A 17,308-nucleotide genomic window follows, 5' to 3' on the forward strand; every position below is an offset into this window, starting at 1 on the left:
ATCGCTGGAGCCTGGTAGGCCGCCATTGACACAACCTTCGTCGAAAAGATTCGCACATTTTGCTGAGCGTGCAGAGCAATGCACGCAAAATATACATCTCTCATAAATTTATAACCGCCATACTCTCGGCATATTGTCGGCTTGTAAACATCGTTGCTGATGAATCCGTGATCTGTGCCAACGAAAAAGTACTTCATTGTTATTAAAATTAGTGCCACAGTTAACAGACAATAAATATGGGTATGTTTATCTTTAATATACATCATTGCATACGAAATCATAGTTCCAACAGGATTCGTGTGTGATTTTTGAACTTCCTAACCTCTACAGGTGTAAATCGGAGTCCTTCACCCAATCGGTCACGATCTGCGAGTGCTGAATCAAACAGATCTGCACATTCTAATGCTAGTGCAGGTTCAGGATCGAGATCTCGCTCACGTAGCCGATCGCGCTCCGGGTCTGGCAGTCCAGCCACAAACAGATCAAGATCTCAGTCAAGATCAAGATCCAGATCGGGAAGTGCTGGCAGTAGAAGATCAAGTGCACATTCGGGAAGAAGCGGATCAAAATCACCTTCACAACATAGTGGAAGTAGGAGTAGAAGTGGCAGCAGGTAATACAACCTAAAAATGCGTTAATTTCATCAAATTTTTATTTATATTTCGGTTAAGGTCGAGAAGTGCTGGGTCAAATGTTAGCAGAGCATCAAATCAGTCCAGATCAAGATCTAGGAGTCGTTCTAGATCCCGATCACGCTCTGGTAGCGCTCATTCTAATAGAAGCAATCACAGTGGACAATCTGCAAGAAGTGGGTCTAGGAGTCCAAGAAGTCAAAGAAGTAGGAGTAGAAGCAGGTAAAAATTGTTTAGAAATATTAATTTTCATAGTTATGCAACCCAAATTACTATAAATATTATACTCAGACCGATATAAACTTAAAACATAGATTTTATCTTAAAACTACATGAAAATAACGAATAATTATACAAAGTAGGCGTAGAAAAACAATATTTGTTACCTACCACAGCCTCTTCAATCAAAATTCTTCATTTTTATTCTTAACACTAAAACTTTTTAATAAATAAGTTTTACTTTAGCTGAAATGAAGTTATACAGGTTGCATATTTCATTTAATCACGCTGAACTTAAAACTAAAACTAAAATTCGCCATTTTAAGGTCAAAATCAGCCGCATCAAGAAGTAGATCACGCTCAAACACACCGAATGATGCTTCCACAAAAAATAAATCACCAGCAAAAGGTTCCGACAGCGAAAACGAAGACAAAGGCGCTGACGCTGCGGATTTATTCGGCGACGCAGATGATATCAGCTCAGATGAAGACAAAGCAAAGGAAGCCGCACCAGCCAGAGACGAAAGAAGTGACGATGAAGAAGCTAGACCCGAGCCAATGCAACAAGATGACCGCTCGGATAGATCCGCAGATGAAGAAGACACAGAGAAGAAAGATGTAACAATCGCACGCAAACATTTTAATCAATACTTAATAATAATTATAAATTTAGGAAGAAAAAGAAGAGGAACAAGAAGTCGCCCCGGAGACAAGAATCGACGTGAAAATACCGAAGATATCCTGTGATCTAGGCAAAGAAATTCATTTCGTTAAACTACCGAACTTCTTATCCGTTGAAACGCGTCCATTTGATCCAGACACATACGAAGATGAAATCGACGAGGAAGAAACACTGGATGAGGAAGGCCGGGCTCGATTGAAGCTAAAAGTTGAGAACACCATTCGATGGCGTGAGGATATCAACAAAGAAGGCGATACAATAAAACAATCGAACGCGCGATTAGTTCGTTGGTCGGACGGGTCGCTAAGTTTACATCTAGGCTCGGAAATATTCGATGTTTATAAACAAAAATTGCAGTAATATCATAATAAAACCACTCTATCTCTATCTCTCTTACCTAGATGGCGCGCACACGTGTAATAATGTAATAATATTTTAACATTGCAGTCGGTGTGTGTGCGATTAGGAAGGTTTGGAAGCTTATGTGGATGGAGGAGGGAGGGAGAATACAAGAGGAGGCCGGCGCGGTTTTGCACGTCGGCGTGGCGTAAATACCTGTGCACGATGTTGGCAGGGGGTCGTTGTACTTCAGCATGATCAGTGGGCACCTTCTCGTAGGATTCACCGTCTTGTGCCCTGCAACATGCAGCGCTTTCGTATTCTTTTCCACCCAGGGTGCGCGCGATTCCCCGAGCGAACACGTCAGAGGATGATACGCTCGCCGACCAACGTCCCTTGTTGAACGTCGTGAATGTGAAGTAATAAGAATTGGAGCGCGCAAACCTAAAGACCACAAAAACCGCATTTTTTCCTGTAATTTTTCTCTTAAAATTTCCAATTTCCAGAAATTATTTACGAGATAACTGTCAGAAATTAGATACTAAAGAAACCCGGCATCAGAAGTCTATGAGTAATTAAGACGCTTTATTTGTAAGCAGGTCCTTTTGCTTTGCAGGAATTCGCTGTCGAAGCAGCGTGTCGACAAGCGAGGAAATCTTCACCCTCTCGACGAAGAGCTTCTATTTCCGCGTACATTCGACGCGGGGAGACTGATGTTGAGGTTTTATTACTTGGCGCGAAAGAGGTTCGCTTGTTCGCGAAGTGACTCCCTCCCACGCACAGTAGCTGCCAAATGATTCCGCCTTCACGGACGTAAAAATTACTCCGCGCGAAAAGATGCACGCCAGGCGATTTTCGAAGAGCCTAGAGTAAACTAATCAAACAAAGGAAAACTCGCGCATAAAATAAAGAAGATAAGTCAGAAGTTTTTTTTCTCGGCTGCATCTCTTGTAACAATCTGTAGCATGATAAAAGGATAGGATTTCAAAGAAAGAGGGAAAAATATCGCATGGAAGGTAAGCCTCGAGCGCGAGCGTCTCTCGTCAAACATCGCATCGAGTTTGTAAAGGTCTGGGGCTGATATAAAACACGATCGATTTCGCCATTATTGCATTCACACAGCGCCCTCTGTGGGTGATATTTTATTGTTTGCACACCTGGAACTCGCGCGCGCTCCACTCGGAAATATTTCTACATATTAGCATTATACAGGCGAATTATTGTGAAGATGCGAGACGGAGAATTCACCCCGCACCCAGGATTTTATTGAAGTTTTCTACAACTTCATGCATACTCGTATCAACTGGTTGTGCGCGAATCAGATTCGTCACCGAGCCATTTCCTCGCGGTGTTAGATTTCAGTTCAACAGAAAGAAGAATTGTGATGCAAATGCGGCGCAAATATTTTAATATAAATTTTTAGATGAAATTATTGATTAATTAAATATTTTTAACGTACCATTCTCGATGTAGTAGGATGTTTCGTTGTATATCGGTCGTCTGTGAATCAGGCCGTTTTGGCTTTCAGCGCTGGTCTCGAGTTTCGCCTGCAGCAAATAAAATATACAAAACTAGCTTTTACAATCCGCGGCTTCGCTCGCGAATATCACAGAAATAATGAGGATTTGCTTTAGTCACGGACCACCAAAAAGTACTTTTAGTCACGGGTTTTTAGTCACGGGTGGAACTTGCGCCTGCGCATTTTTGCCTACGATTGCAACACAAAAATATAAAAAACTAGCCTTAACCCTTGGCTTCGCTCGCAAATATCTAAAATGATGGGGGTTGCTTCCGCGCGTCTGTAGTCACAGAAGAAGTAACAATAAGAAGTAGAATGGCAGGAAGTTTAAATGGCTGACAAATTACAGGTATAGTGTACAGTCTCCATAGATGTAAGATGAGTAGTTTAAGATGTTACGACGTAGCTGTCGGTAACTGGTGTGATAATACAATTAATGATGGTACTATAGTACTTAGGTTTAGAGCTTCATTTACTGGAATGCCTGGTAGCGGTAAAGTAGTCAAATAGCCAGATGCAGAGGTATTATTAGCTAAACAATTTCTTTATTTTATTTAAAAAATAATTTTTTTTTATTAAATAAAAGAGAAGTAGCTACCAACTTAACTTTCGAGGACCACTAAGAATATGTGTACAAATTTTCATGATTATCGGTTAAGTAGTTTTTGCGTGAAAGTGTAACAAACATCAGGACTTTCGCATTTATAATATTAGTAGAGATATACAAAACTTTCAGTTGTTTCAGGTTGTCATAACAATTTTTCCACGGTCTTTTGTTTAGCTGCGATCAAAAGACTGCAGTTGTAGACAAAAATCAGCGTTTGGAAAGTTAATTCCAGATAATGTGCATCCCCCGCATACTTTACCGCACAAAAAGCGTCGAAATTGAAGAAACGTCCCGGACGTAATCTTCTCCGGATTACTTAACTAGATTACCAACTACAAACGGATTATTTTTCCGCTCTTCCGGCGGCGGTTCCAGCGCGCCGCAACTTTCAACTTCGTTTTTCATCATTTTCATGCGCTGCGGGCATCAAAAAATAAAGATTGGATTAATTCCAGTTTTGTTTCAACGCCCAACTGGATCCGGATAAGTTTATCAATAAATTGCACGTTGAATAGCAATAAATACAACGGTAAAGTTGTCCATTGGGACTGAGAAAATCATAAATCTCCTCCGGAGGTTTATTGTCACATTGGGACGCGTTGAGGTTATAGATGAACAACCTGCAAGACAGATAGCGTCGACGTCGACAATTGTAATCGTTAATTAGTGCGCCCCGCATCGCATCCAGTCCCGGAGGAAATTCACTTTGACTTTGTTAACGCCCCATTTGATTTTTTGCATTTTCCGCACGTGTGTATTGTTATTTTATTGCAACCCGATGTTTTAAACACTATGAAAACATTCTCTATCTTCTCGAGAGGTTGTTGGCGGTGTGACGAGAAAGATTAATTAGTTTTGCACGCCAATTAAGTTCGCTGCGCCGCGAGTATTTTCCTTGGTCAACTTTCATAGCGAACTTAATTATATCCGCCAGCAGCGCGTCTCGGCGTTGCGCCCCGACTATCGTCTAAAAATATACCGGCGGGTGGAGAGAAAAGTTCGCAACATCGGAAACGGCGGAAGGATTTCCACGACCGCAATCACCGATACGGATGCGCTCGCTCATTCAATCATAGCGCGATATCTATTCCCTAGTTTATACCAACTTTAATTAAAAATTAATTAATAACCGGCGGAGTTTTATTGCGTGCCAAACAAGAGGAAACATGAAAACCGCAAAGTACTTGCAACTTTTATAAGTGATAAAAATTTATTAATTCTGCTCACTTCCGATAGATGGCGCTGTTGTTTATACAAAGCTAATGTCTACTTTTAAAAGTCTCAAAAAGAGGTTAAAACAACACATTTCGACTAAATGAATGATGCAGATCTACTCGGAACATTTGCAATTATATTACCTAGCATTAAACTTTAATTATGCACGTGGCGCGCGTCCCAAGCCCAAAATGAAGCATCTTTTATTAAAACAAGCGAGAGCATATTCTCCGGCTATCATTCCTTTATTATACTCCCGCCGCGCTGCAAACATGGCGTCCAAGCATGTAACGTTTATTAGTTATTAACCGATTATCCGCGCAAAATCAACTAAAACCCAACTGCAGCGTGCTAACAGTGTGTTTTATACGCCATGTTATCCTAGTGTTTATAATAACGTTAGCAATCAGTGCTTGGGGAAAAGGTTGACGCCGGAATCTGACCCCCGGCTTGCTGAAAGGACAATAAGGACAATAAACCCAATAAGGAGCGAGGAATGTTTCGGACGGATAACACAGATGCCCCAAAAACTAGACTAGACCCGGAGTTGAACATGATGCTTGCACCCGGAGTGCGCGTGCTATTAATCCGTTAATAGAGCGGACTTCATGCTGATCGCAAGGGTTGCAAACCAAAGCCAATCTGTGGGAAGAGCAACAAGCGGAGGAAATTTCAAATTTCAAGCTGGAAATTTGCACTGGCTTCCGATTAAATGAACATCTGGTGAATGGTGGAAGTCGTGTTTGGTCATAGTTGGAATTATCAAAGCAATATTTTTCGAATTTCTGCATAATGAACACTTTTCTCGTGAAAGTAAACATCCGGTTGTCAATAGGAATGAGTTTTGAGCGTATTCAGCATGCGCTCGTTTCATAAATACGCATTTCTGAAGGAAAAAATTCGCTCAATATAGTCGTTGCAAAGAGATGCTTTCAATTCAAATCATATTTCCGGTATGGTGCGTTAACATCATCTTTGCACACCTCTACAAGCTTTTACACTTTTATTCAAAAAGGATTTTTTCCATTTTCAAGTAGATGTTTAGATCTTTTACAAATCTCTCCCTGTTAATTTGTAATTGCTTTTAGGAAAAAAATTGAAATTTAAAAAATTTAAAGAATGCTATATTTTTTCATCGTGAATATTTGAAATTCCATTCATTTCATGCTCCACGCAACGCATTCAGATCGCATCAGTTAAAAAAAAAACCCATCCGCATGAAGTATATTCAATTTTTGCCGATTCGCGCACTGAACAAATGTATTGAAAAGCAGCGCCGTCAAATAGATAAGTTTGCTACTTTTTCGGATCCCGCGCGTCTTCCAATCGCAGCATACGCCCGCCCGCAAGAAACAGGAAGGAACTCAACCTTGCTTAACCTTCCGCTCGAATACTCCTCGCATGTACGGAATGTGTACGTGCGCGAACACCGAAACAAGCGAAAGAACGGATCTGCAAGGCAAATGCAAAATTGGATTGCATCAAAATGGATTTGCCCATCCCGCCCTCTATTAGTCAAAGTGGAAGGATGCGGACGCGGAACAAGCCATAAAAGTCTCGGCGAATGTTTGCGAGTGAATTATTTGCATTCGGCGGCGAGTGCATAATAACCGACGTTCTATTCTAATTGCATTTGGAAATCTGTTACGTCGAAGGTCTTTGAAAATTGAATTCTACAGGATGTTACGTTTGTTTTCTTCCCTGCATTACATAGGTGGTGTCTTGGTTGCCTATCTTGCAGGTAAACAAAGTTTAACTAAGTGTGCCACATTAAATCATTGTTTGCACTTTGTCTCCCGGACGCAAAGTTCTCGGAAAATCAGACATGAACCAAGGGAATTCGAACTTTCCTCGAGTTTTACTACGCTTCTTTTACCTTTTTTTTTCTTGGTTATAAAACATTACATAACCTAGGTTATAAATATAAATTTTAAAGATCAAAGTTCACTATTTTTTCATCGCGTCTAGACGTTTTATTTTCTTTTTGTCTTTTCGAAGGGAATGAGAAGCATCCGAAAGCCCACATGCTGGAAATCGATTTACTTGGAAATAACTTATCTTTCACGGAGCGATGCTCTCCTCGTGCGCATTAACTAAACCTAATACATTTTGTTGTATTATTCATTTTCGTCGATCCCCCGGCTGGTGGTGGATATTTCAACTTTACGCGTCTCTTCTGTTTCATGAGGCGTAGGTTATGTTGGTTTTTTTCAGTTAGGGTTAGGCGAAGGATTTTCGATTTGTGGTTATGTTGATTATGCAGTCATTCGCTTTGTTTCGGGGCCGTGGAGAGCCGTTTATCATTACTTTACGCTGAATGATTTCTCGCCGGGGGTGTGCGGCCGAAAGTTCATCATAACACCGTAGAAAATTCATGGTTTCGTAAATTCGTAATTTGTCTAAGACCCTGGGTGGGGCTCATTCCGTCTAATTGGCAATTTCGTTCCAAGGCGCTTTATTTACGCTACAGGGAAACTCAAAGCGAAAATTTTAAAACAAAAAACAAAAAAAATTGTTTGACATAATCAATTGTCATCCTTCACACATGGATTACATTCAGTGGTCCATAAAAATATTTTTTGTTTGGCTAGGTCTGCGCCAATGTTCACTTGGCCTTCTCTAGGCAGCTAAAAATACCTGGCAATGCAAACCTGGCAAAATGTATAAATAGTGCCGAGTTTTTTATTATCGCTGCTCGCCGAAATGCTCGCAGCATGTGCGTCCCACAGTCGAACGGGAACATTGTCACCATGAACAACACCTAAGCGAATGGATATCCCGTCCGAAACCATCCCAACATGCGGCGTGCGGCAACACCGCTCCGGAATAACAACAATCTCCGACATGATGAGGACGAAAGCGACGAGGACGCGGACATTCCGCTCACGGTCCTGGAGTTGAGTGCACCGCCATCACCGCAGATACATCAAGTGGACGCTGGAAATGAAGATGGAGAGAAACCACGCAACGGGAATCAGTCGCCATCCGTGTCGATACATGTAATCGACGAGGGTGGCGAGAATGGCAAAGACGTGCCGGAGAAACTTCCACCACCGCGAAAGCAAAGCGACGATAATGACACTTCGTGGCAGAAGATCAAGAAGAAAACCTCACGTAAGCACTCAACTCCTCCCTTCTGGTAGACAAAACAAAACAATCTAATTGAATTATTTTTATTTTCTCCTCTGTAGCTGTGGTCAACGCATCAGTCGTGTTGATGTATCTGGTGATGTCATCAATGTTCGTCTTTGGCTGGGTCAGTCTTAATAGCTGCACGGTGAATCCCTGGATTCCGGTTTATCTCATCGTCGCAGGTGGGTATCAAAAGTTAATGCATGCAGGAATAAAAGTAGCTAAACTATCGAACGAACGGAAAAGAGGAATACTCTTCTCTCCCCGCCTTTGAACTCATAAATCTTGTCGGCTTCCGCCCGCCCGGCTGCAGTAAAGTGTGTTTTTCAGGTTCAACAGGTATCCTCACCAAGGCGCTCATCCGCACGAGGAACAAATATCTCTTCAACGTCGTTATCCTGCTGGTTTTATTCGACTTGTGTTGGCAGGCGTTCGGTATAAATCTCACGTTTGCTTTTAAACTGCGAAAATAACCATTCAACTATAAATTCACAGGTTCCTACATGGTTTATTCTGAATACCAGCCTAATTATGATGCTGGTAACGGACAGCCGTATTGTCATCGTGTTGCCTATCTACTAGCCTTCTGGATCATCACCATAGTGTATTCTCTGATTGGATTATTTATTTTATTATCGTGTTGTTACTTTTTGATGCGGAACACTTTTCGAAAAACGTGATGCACGGCGAAACAAAAGACAATTTGCATTTATGTGCGCTTTAAAAGTTTCCACAACGTGTTAAGTAGTCGCTACAACATAACCTACAATTGCAACGCGTTGGGTGTTTAGGGTTAGGCGAGGATGCCCAAGAAGAATGCGGCCGAGTAAAAATGTAAATGATTAAACCTCGCGCGTATGAATTCGAATCACCGGAGCGTGAGGTTTTCGTTCTCTCCCAGGCGCCCGGATTTAATGAAACATGGACCCGTGCGCAATTCCCATTCCGGAGTGAAATTCAACGAGAAAGTGTCAGTGGCAAGGCAGAAAATGCGAAAAAGCTACAAACACATCAGTGACGGACTTGAAATAAATTACTCTACATGCAGTAATAAAAAGATAACCTTAAATTGTTTTTCATAAAATCAACAAAAAAAAAACCCAAAAATTTCTTCCTCTGTGTTTTTTTTCGAAATGAAATTTGTGTAGTTTTAATTAAATCTTTCGAGTGGTTTCCGCATCGGACATCAATCAAAAGTAAATGCCCTTTGCGCGTATGTGTGTGTGTGTACTTTGGGTTGCGTAACATACGCCTAACATAACCAAACACGTCGAGCGTTGAGGAATGAGCAAATATTAAATCGGAGTGCTGAATGGCGTAGGAATGGGCAGAATGGGACGTAAACTCGAATCCCGCAGTGTGTTGTCCATAATGAAATGCATTCCGTCGTCGCGCTGGCGCGTTTTCATCAAAACTCAGCCGCGCTGCATATTAATATTCCGATTTGAAAGTTTTCTCATAATTGTGCCAATCTACACACGCGTTATATACATACGAGTATTTCCAACTGGACCTTTGGCATCGGTCAAAATTAAATACATCGTTATTCAAAATTTCAACTAAACAAACTGTTAGGCAACCCAATGAGCATGAAAACATAACAAAATCTACAAAATCTACAAGAGAAGACGTTTATACAAGCAACTTTCAAGAATATAAAAGAAAAACAAACCGGAGAAGAATTATAAAACACGAATTTCTATGCAAATTTAAGTAAATATTTTCGAAAAACATATCATAACCAAACATTCACTGTTTTCCTGTTCATATTCATGCAAGTATATAAAAATTAAATATAAAGTAAGGTTATGTTTTGTGTTTAATTACATTGCATGCATTTCCACCTGAAAAAATGCGACCCGAAAGCACAGTGCACAATTAAAGCCAGCAATGCATATGATTACAATCCAGGAATAAATTGCGCGCCGCATTTATTTGCACTTCATAAGTGCCGACTTCCGCGCCACCCACAACACAATGCATTACAATGTAGAAAACTGCAGAAATGAATAAATCACAATAACGAGCACGAACAATAGTTTTTACGGTTGCATTTGATTAATAACAAAATAATGATTTCCGTATGCAAATCACATTTTAATGCGACTAATTTTATTTTATATTCAACTAGCTTTAACCCTTGGCTTCGCTCGCGAATATCTAAAATAATGAAGTTGCTTCCGTACGCGTCTGTAGTCACAGAAGAAGTAACAATGAAGTAGAATGGCGGGAAGTTTAAAATGGCTGAAAGTATAGTCTATGGAAGTATATCATTACGTATTGCTGGATTTTATTTTATGACCCGCTCAATATTCTTAGCTTTAGCGAATGATCCGTGGCGTATGGCGGTAAATTTATTTCGAGCGCACTTTATAACCATGACAAATAAGTCCTGAAAATGGTCTTTGACCACTCGCCCGAATATTTCATAAATCGACTCCACAGGCGGCTCTTTATCCTTTATGCTTGGCTAACGCTCTCCATAAGTGATTGAACCCATCTCCACATTCCCAAGTGGGATGCGAATCATGCGCCCTATCTCTTCCAACTTTCAACGCAAGACAAGTAATTAATAATCAAATACTTGAGTGAAACATAAACACAATTCGAAATTGGGTTGTGTTTTAATTGTGGAAATTTGAACAAATACGCGATGTGGACATTACGCAAAGATTTTCATTGGTTTTTGTCGCTTTGGACTTGCTTTGTATGTGTGTCCCTAAACTCGTTATCCTTTGCAGTCTGCAGTTGCGGCCCCCGCAGGGCTCCAAAGCTAACGATACAAAATACTCTTAATTACGAACAGTTTTTGCTTGCTTTGCTTTTGTCATCATCACCATCATTTGTGACAAGAGTGAAAGAGAAGGAGTGGATTGTGCGGAAAGGACCACAGCGCTATTAATGAGCGATTCTGAAGTCTGAAGTTTTGAGCTTTTACAAATTGTCCCGGCTTCTACACATTTTTCGCCGGCGGACGCGCGCAAAACAACCGCGGGTTGGGGTGGTTCATGGCAAAAACCTTCTTGCGTCCGGGGTGCAGTCTGCGAATCATATGCGCCTGGCGATGGCCGGGACACGGCCCTGCACCTTTCTTTGCGGTTAAAGGAGATTTATACGTGTATAGCCCGTCGCCGTAAGTTCGCGACACCGAATTGCCGACAGTGAAATATCGCGCACTTTTATTACGCAATATTTTCCTTATTCTCGCGCGAATCGTGCACGTACCTTTACATTTCGGACAGGCGTTCGACAATTTCGTGATGCGCAAAGCTTTTTGATGGACGCCCGGCCGTCAGGATTCGAAAAACTATTCGCATATGACGTGTTTCCGGCAAGTACGGAAAACGTGACAGTTTTATTTTTACACCCTAAATTAAAAGCAGAAAACGTGCATTTTAGCGCTATTCATTGAAATAATAGAAATTTTTGATTATTAGGCAACCAACATAACATGTATATAGTATATCTGCAGTAGAATGTTTAAAAACATTTCAATTACGCACACATCCTGACTTCGGATGTCAGTGTGTATTATTTTCGGATTATTTTCACGGTGCTTTTACGCGTTGATGTGCTTATCAGCCGAAGCGTTGAAAAAGTCAATTAATTTTCAATCTCGCGCTCGACACGCCATTTTACTCTCGTCGCTCACAGCAATTTAAAAATCAGTTTTATATTGCGCACACCCTAAAACCCACACTCACACACATGCTATGAGCATAAGCACAAGGGCACTTGTCGAACGCGGTAAAAACTACGCGCGCCCAAAGGCGGAAAATTTTATTATCAACTTTCGTTTTTACTAGCGCGGCCGTAATAAATATTACGCGCTATGAAACGTGAACATACGCGGCTGGAAAGATGGAGACTAGAGTCGCGAGTTATAAAAGTTTTGCGGCAGCGAGCACTCGAAAAGATTACCTGCGAAGAAGAGTCAAGAGGCGGAAAGATGCAATGCACAACTGCAAACTGAATAAGTTTCAAAACATTTTATTTTATTTTTCAACGATTTCCGAGCATAAGAAAACATTGGAAATGAATTGAATAAAATGCAATGTTGGTTGCCTACGCTGAATTTAATGCAAACTATATCAACTTAATTAATTCAATAAATCTAAGATTCTCTGCGCTGAGGTAACAATAGTGTCTTCACTGCAATATCCTCAAAGTTATGATTGTGCTGCCCGGCGCCTCCACATTGTTGCGGGTGTCAAGTTGAGCGCGACTAATAAATAGACGCCATCAAATCGAATCCTAATGAAATAATTATTGCTATTCATAACAAATAATTGCGGTCGGGTGGATTTATGGCCGCAGCAACGTCTCTATTGTTTACACAGCCTCAAAACTAGCGGGCATTCAGGGACGCATTTAATAATACCAAAACAATCTGCTTGCTATCTAAATAAGCAGAAGCACAAAGTTGGAATTGATTTAATTAATTGATGAACATTTGCTTGCCAGCGCTTATTATTAGTTGGAAATGTTCATAGCGCATTAATTCCTAAGACAAAAGCGCAAGTGATATAGTTATTAATCCTCACAATTGCGATTTTTCTCTTTACGCGCGGAGAAATTGTTTGTAATTTGTGCAATTCACCAACAATGCGTCTATTGTGCCGCCGAACAAAATTCGGAATTCGTAGGCAATAATAAATGATTTGTCTATGATTAAATAGCAGCAATAAATTAGCAAGGCTGAATTATTGGAATGGTTTGCCAAACGTAAAGCAAGTCGATTATATTCGTACTAGGAAGCGGATATCGTTTCATCTCGCGCGCTGCGATATGAATTTCGGCATTCAGCATTCATCATTCATTACGCCGCACGCAATCAATCGTTCAAATTTTGATTATTCGTATTAAGTGCAATTATTTTACGCAATGCGCAAATAAATTTAACGCACGTGTATAATTGGTTGCATATCAATTGTGTAGGTTAGGAAAAGTCGCTGTCAGAGGATAAAATATGAGATTTTCGAATTATAAACCCCCGAAGTAGGGTTTTGGCCGCCTCCTGTGTGCTACAGCTACTGCTGGAAAACCGGGCCATCCTTTACACTCCACATTTCATCCGCCGCTCGCTTTCCACTTATGCTATTTGCATATTTGTCAGCGTACTCGGCGGGCTTCATAAGCCAGAACAAACGCAAAGCGCATAAAAAAGAAAAACGAGCAACAGTTATGAATTGCTCTTCACCATACGCCATATTGCAGTTTAGAAGCCCTTGTACATACAGTGTTGGCTTGACACATTTTTATTATAAAATATTTTTTCAGACTAAAGCCTGTCCTGATATTTATATAACATTATAGTGATATAATGGTGATGGGATGCGCGTTGGCCTTATCATTATCTTTTTCCCTAGCTCTCGGCGAGCAGGAAGCGTGACGCCAACAAAGGGACATTAGGATGCGAGCATTATTTCATCAGTCTCACTTGCCGCCGCTGTTATTACTACCCCGAAGGCCAAACAAGGCGTCGCGACGACACCAGCCACACTTGATTTTTTTCTGTGTGTGCTTCTTATCTCTACATCCTAACAACCGAACATAATGGGAATGTAAATGTAAACATTTTACGTTATTAAATTTTCATATTACAAATTTAAAAAAAAATTAAAAAATTCTCTCTACGCTTACCAATCACTCGAAAAATTTTAAAATTTTCTAGGAACATACCTGAAACAAAACAAATCACAATTAGTTTTATAATAACTGAATTCAAATCAAAGCGCATAATATAAACAGCATTTTCGCTAGCAACTGAATAAAATTTAATTAAACGTAAGCTGAAATGTTTAATCCTCGTCGGCTTACATCGCAAAATCCTACTTTATTTGATGCGCAGTTTAATTTAAAATTAAGTGAACCGCAATTTGTATTTCACATTGCAAATGCGCCGCTGCTGCTGAATATTCCAAAAATATCGCATGATCGTTACCGAAATAATTGTCTCACTACATTTAAAATCATTACATAATGCACGGCGTAATCAATTATCAATCGCGATTGCCAAAACAAACGAATAGCTAAACAATAGTTTATTAATCATCATTGTTTGTTAGAATATTATACAACAAACAAACAACGGTGCTATTCGCTGCATAATTGGTTATTTAAAAAACTTTACCGAATCAGCTGTAAAGCTTTAAGACGCGAGCGAGAGCCCGTAAGAGCATAAGCTGGGCATTTGCTTGCGAAAGGAAAAGATGACATAAGGAGCACGAAGCAAAAAGTGAAATCCTGGTCAAGTCGTCACAAAAAATCATCTTGAATAAATTTATTACAAAGGTTAAGTTTCCACGACTTATACGAATATAGGTTATATAAATACTGTACTGTTGACAGTCGCGTAGATGTCGCTAGAGTGCAATATATTTCTATGCATGCGGGATTTGTACATTCAATAAAGTCGTACCGAATTCGATTCGCTTCACAGGAGAAAAGGAAGAAAGACGCATTCGGCTTCCTGTCCGACGAGGTGGCTGCCTCGATCATGTTGACACTGAGCTACTGTTCGCGCGGAAAAATCATGATTGATGAGGCCTTTGAGGTGAGCCATACATCAATGTCCCGCATAATCGGTTCCGAGCGTCGCCGCACGTAGTAGGCAACCCATATGCCGGCCGCCCGACGACCTTTTACTTTCATCGCCGCCTCCAAAGGAAAGGATGAGGGTGAAAGGATACAATAATTTGATTTTTACACAGGGTCGGACTAATGCAATACATCACGTCAAAACTGAAAAAGTCAAAATTTTGAATTTCAGGTTTAATGTTTTGTACCTAAGTGAATCTTGATAAATATTTTGTGATGTGTGTGCGTTTTGGCAGATACGATCCTGACGCGATTCTAATGGTTTTCATACAATGTAGACGTAAAAGAACAGACAGGCTTTGAGCATGTGACGCATTTGATGTGCCATTCAGGTGGGTGCGTTTTGTGTGCGTTGATGGGCATTGTCGTCGGCGTTCATTTGCGTCAATAAACATCAACGCTATGTAAAAAACATAATATGTTAATTTTGGCAATACTCACGGATCACTTAAGCTCAACCCAATCAAAAAATTTAAAAAATTTAATTAAATTTCGAATTTTTCATTTCCCAAACAATAATAAAAACAAATAAATTTCTTACGCAGTTCAATATTCAAACGCAAGCATTTCGTATTTCCGGCCGTCTTTTTCCATTTCCGGGCGAATCGTTTGCTTATTCCCAAACAGCGTTATGGAATATCGAACGCATTAAACAAGCGCAAGGAACGCAAGGACGATTGCAGCAATTCCAGCACAACACGACAACAGCAATAGTTAATAGCATTTTCTTAACAGAAACAAGCACGTTGTACCTATCGCACACACAGCGCGTCGTGCTGTAAACTAATCCTGAAGTTAGAAAGCACCGGGAAAGCCGGAAGAAGGAAAGAAAAGACTCCACTCGAACGCTGCTTGAATAGCAATAACGATATAGCTTAAATAAAACCTTTCGCCGATCGCACCGCGGCGCACAACAAAATACACCACTTAGGAATTGAAGTTGAAGTGCAGCGAGCAATTTAAATTCGATTTAGTGCTGCACACCGACACAAACACACGCCGAGATCACGTAGAGCAGTCGAAAGCGAAGGAACGATTCGATTTCAAGAGGAAATAAGTATGTAAATGCATGCGAACATGAATGCATAAAGTAATATCGACGGCGCAAATCATTTCTCAAGTGAATTCGGCATCAAGAGGTTACAACAATGAATTTATCAACAACATTTCCTCGATTGTTATTGTTCCAAAGGGTAAATAGATGATTGAAATGTCGATAATTCGACTTTATCGCGTTATTTACGAGCGTAAACATTGCGGGAGTATTGTCCAAAGTGTTTGGAATGAATTTGTGAACAACAATGATACAACCAGCGGGAATACAATGGAAGAGGTTTGTTTCAAACCTCCTAAATCTTCCAGGCGCATTGTTACGCACAATAGAAACGATACGAAGTTCAAGATCCTTTGCTATTCTGCATCCAAATATTCGAATACCAAAGTCACCAAAGATTGAACAGCCAAGGTTAGCGAAGCGATAAATCCACAATATGGACCGCAATTCGTCTTGCTGCGCGAGCACGAGAAAAGCTGAAAAGCAGGCATCCACCAGCGCAAGAAGCAAAGTGGAAATCCAAAGGACTTTGTGTTGCGCGTACAGATTGTACAAGAGCGGTAAAACAAAGCGTGCTAAAAGGCCACTCCTCGCATACCACAATTAATCATTCGCCGATCAGCAGACGTAGTATATTGTAATTATTATTGTATTTACCCGCACGGCGCGAATCAAACCACCATCCTTCCATGAAGAGATGAAGATTATGTAGGCTGGAGGCTGTGCTGTGGTGCTTTGTGTGCGCGTGCTTTTAGAGGAGCGTTTAAGGACTCTATACGTTGGGAGATTAAGCACGTAGTTACACATCTATGGCGTGTATCACTTGCCGAAAAATGTAATTAATTAGAGTGGAGCAGCGACAAGCGGTTTGGTATCGAATTAATTATCCTTTTGAGGAGGAAGACGAATTAAAATTGAAGGCCTTTCAAGTTCCACACACGCATTCAATGATAAACAATGTTTATTCTAACCGAAATACGGATTATCCGTTCTAATTTGATTACTTTGGAGTAATTTTGATGAAATTAGCGAGATAATAAATTAAAGGTTCAAATAATAAACTGTAAATCTACAGGATAGATAGGTAGATTAAAATTAATTAATTTTAAGATTTAGTTGCGTAAAATAACTGCTAAAGTATCAAATTCCACGCTGTGACTAAAACCAGTGAGTAAAGTACTTTAGTCACGACTTTGTCTGTCCGGGTTTAAAGTACCACTTTTTGTGTCACATAATTTTATAATTTAGATATGTAAAATATCTGCTAAAGTATCAAATTTCACCCCGTGACTAAAGCCCGTGATTAATA

General features: G+C 40.3%; 3 protein-coding genes across 3 annotated transcripts in view; 2 read left to right on the plus strand and 1 right to left on the minus strand.

The window, feature by feature from the left end:
• Positions 1-120: 120 nt before the first annotated feature.
• LOC135795521 (another transcription unit protein-like) lies at positions 121-1,893 on the plus strand. The gene is made up of 5 exons (XM_065307229.1): positions 121-240; positions 331-613; positions 672-854; positions 1,178-1,469; positions 1,525-1,893. Exons 1-5 carry the CDS (start codon positions 237-239, stop codon positions 1,891-1,893), a joined length of 1,131 nt encoding a protein of 376 aa, XP_065163301.1. The 5' UTR covers positions 121-236.
• A 1,415-nt stretch (positions 1,894-3,308) lies between these two features.
• The window catches only part of LOC135795522 (uncharacterized), a 69,503-nt gene continuing 55,503 nt past the window's right edge, over positions 3,309-17,308 (minus strand). The window contains exon 3 of the mRNA XM_065307230.1: positions 3,309-3,419. Coding sequence (XP_065163302.1) covers positions 3,309-3,419 — 111 coding nt within the window. The remainder of the gene's footprint in view (positions 3,420-17,308) is intronic.
• Positions 7,756-9,414, plus strand: LOC135796114 (transmembrane protein 272-like). Its single transcript, XM_065308021.1, has 4 exons — positions 7,756-8,327; positions 8,405-8,527; positions 8,676-8,780; positions 8,841-9,414. The coding sequence occupies exons 1-4, from the start codon at positions 8,012-8,014 to the stop codon at positions 9,023-9,025; spliced, it is 729 nt and encodes a 242-aa protein (XP_065164093.1). The 5' UTR covers positions 7,756-8,011; the 3' UTR covers positions 9,026-9,414.

Source organism: Atheta coriaria, unplaced genomic scaffold, assembly GCF_025399875.1.
Source record: "Atheta coriaria isolate IRGN ID8LTWV9N9 unplaced genomic scaffold, Caltech_Dcor_3.1 hic_scaffold_7_pilon, whole genome shotgun sequence".
Classification (NCBI taxonomy): Eukaryota; Metazoa; Arthropoda; class Insecta; order Coleoptera; family Staphylinidae; genus Dalotia; species Dalotia coriaria.

Bases quoted from the DNA above. Each gene is read 5' to 3' on its own strand.
- LOC135796114 (XM_065308021.1), top strand. From the start codon at position 8,012: ATGCGGCGTGCGGCAACACCGCTCCGGAATAACAACAATCTCCGACAT. The intron at 8,328-8,404 runs GTAAGCACTCAA...TCTCCTCTGTAG, and splicing joins GATCAAGAAGAAAACCTCAC to CTGTGGTCAACGCATCAGTC. The intron at 8,528-8,675 runs GTGGGTATCAAA...TGTGTTTTTCAG, and splicing joins GGTTTATCTCATCGTCGCAG to GTTCAACAGGTATCCTCACC.
- LOC135795521 (XM_065307229.1), top strand. The intron at 614-671 runs GTAATACAACCT...ATTTCGGTTAAG, and splicing joins AGGAGTAGAAGTGGCAGCAG to GTCGAGAAGTGCTGGGTCAA. The intron at 855-1,177 runs GTAAAAATTGTT...CGCCATTTTAAG, and splicing joins AGAAGTAGGAGTAGAAGCAG to GTCAAAATCAGCCGCATCAA.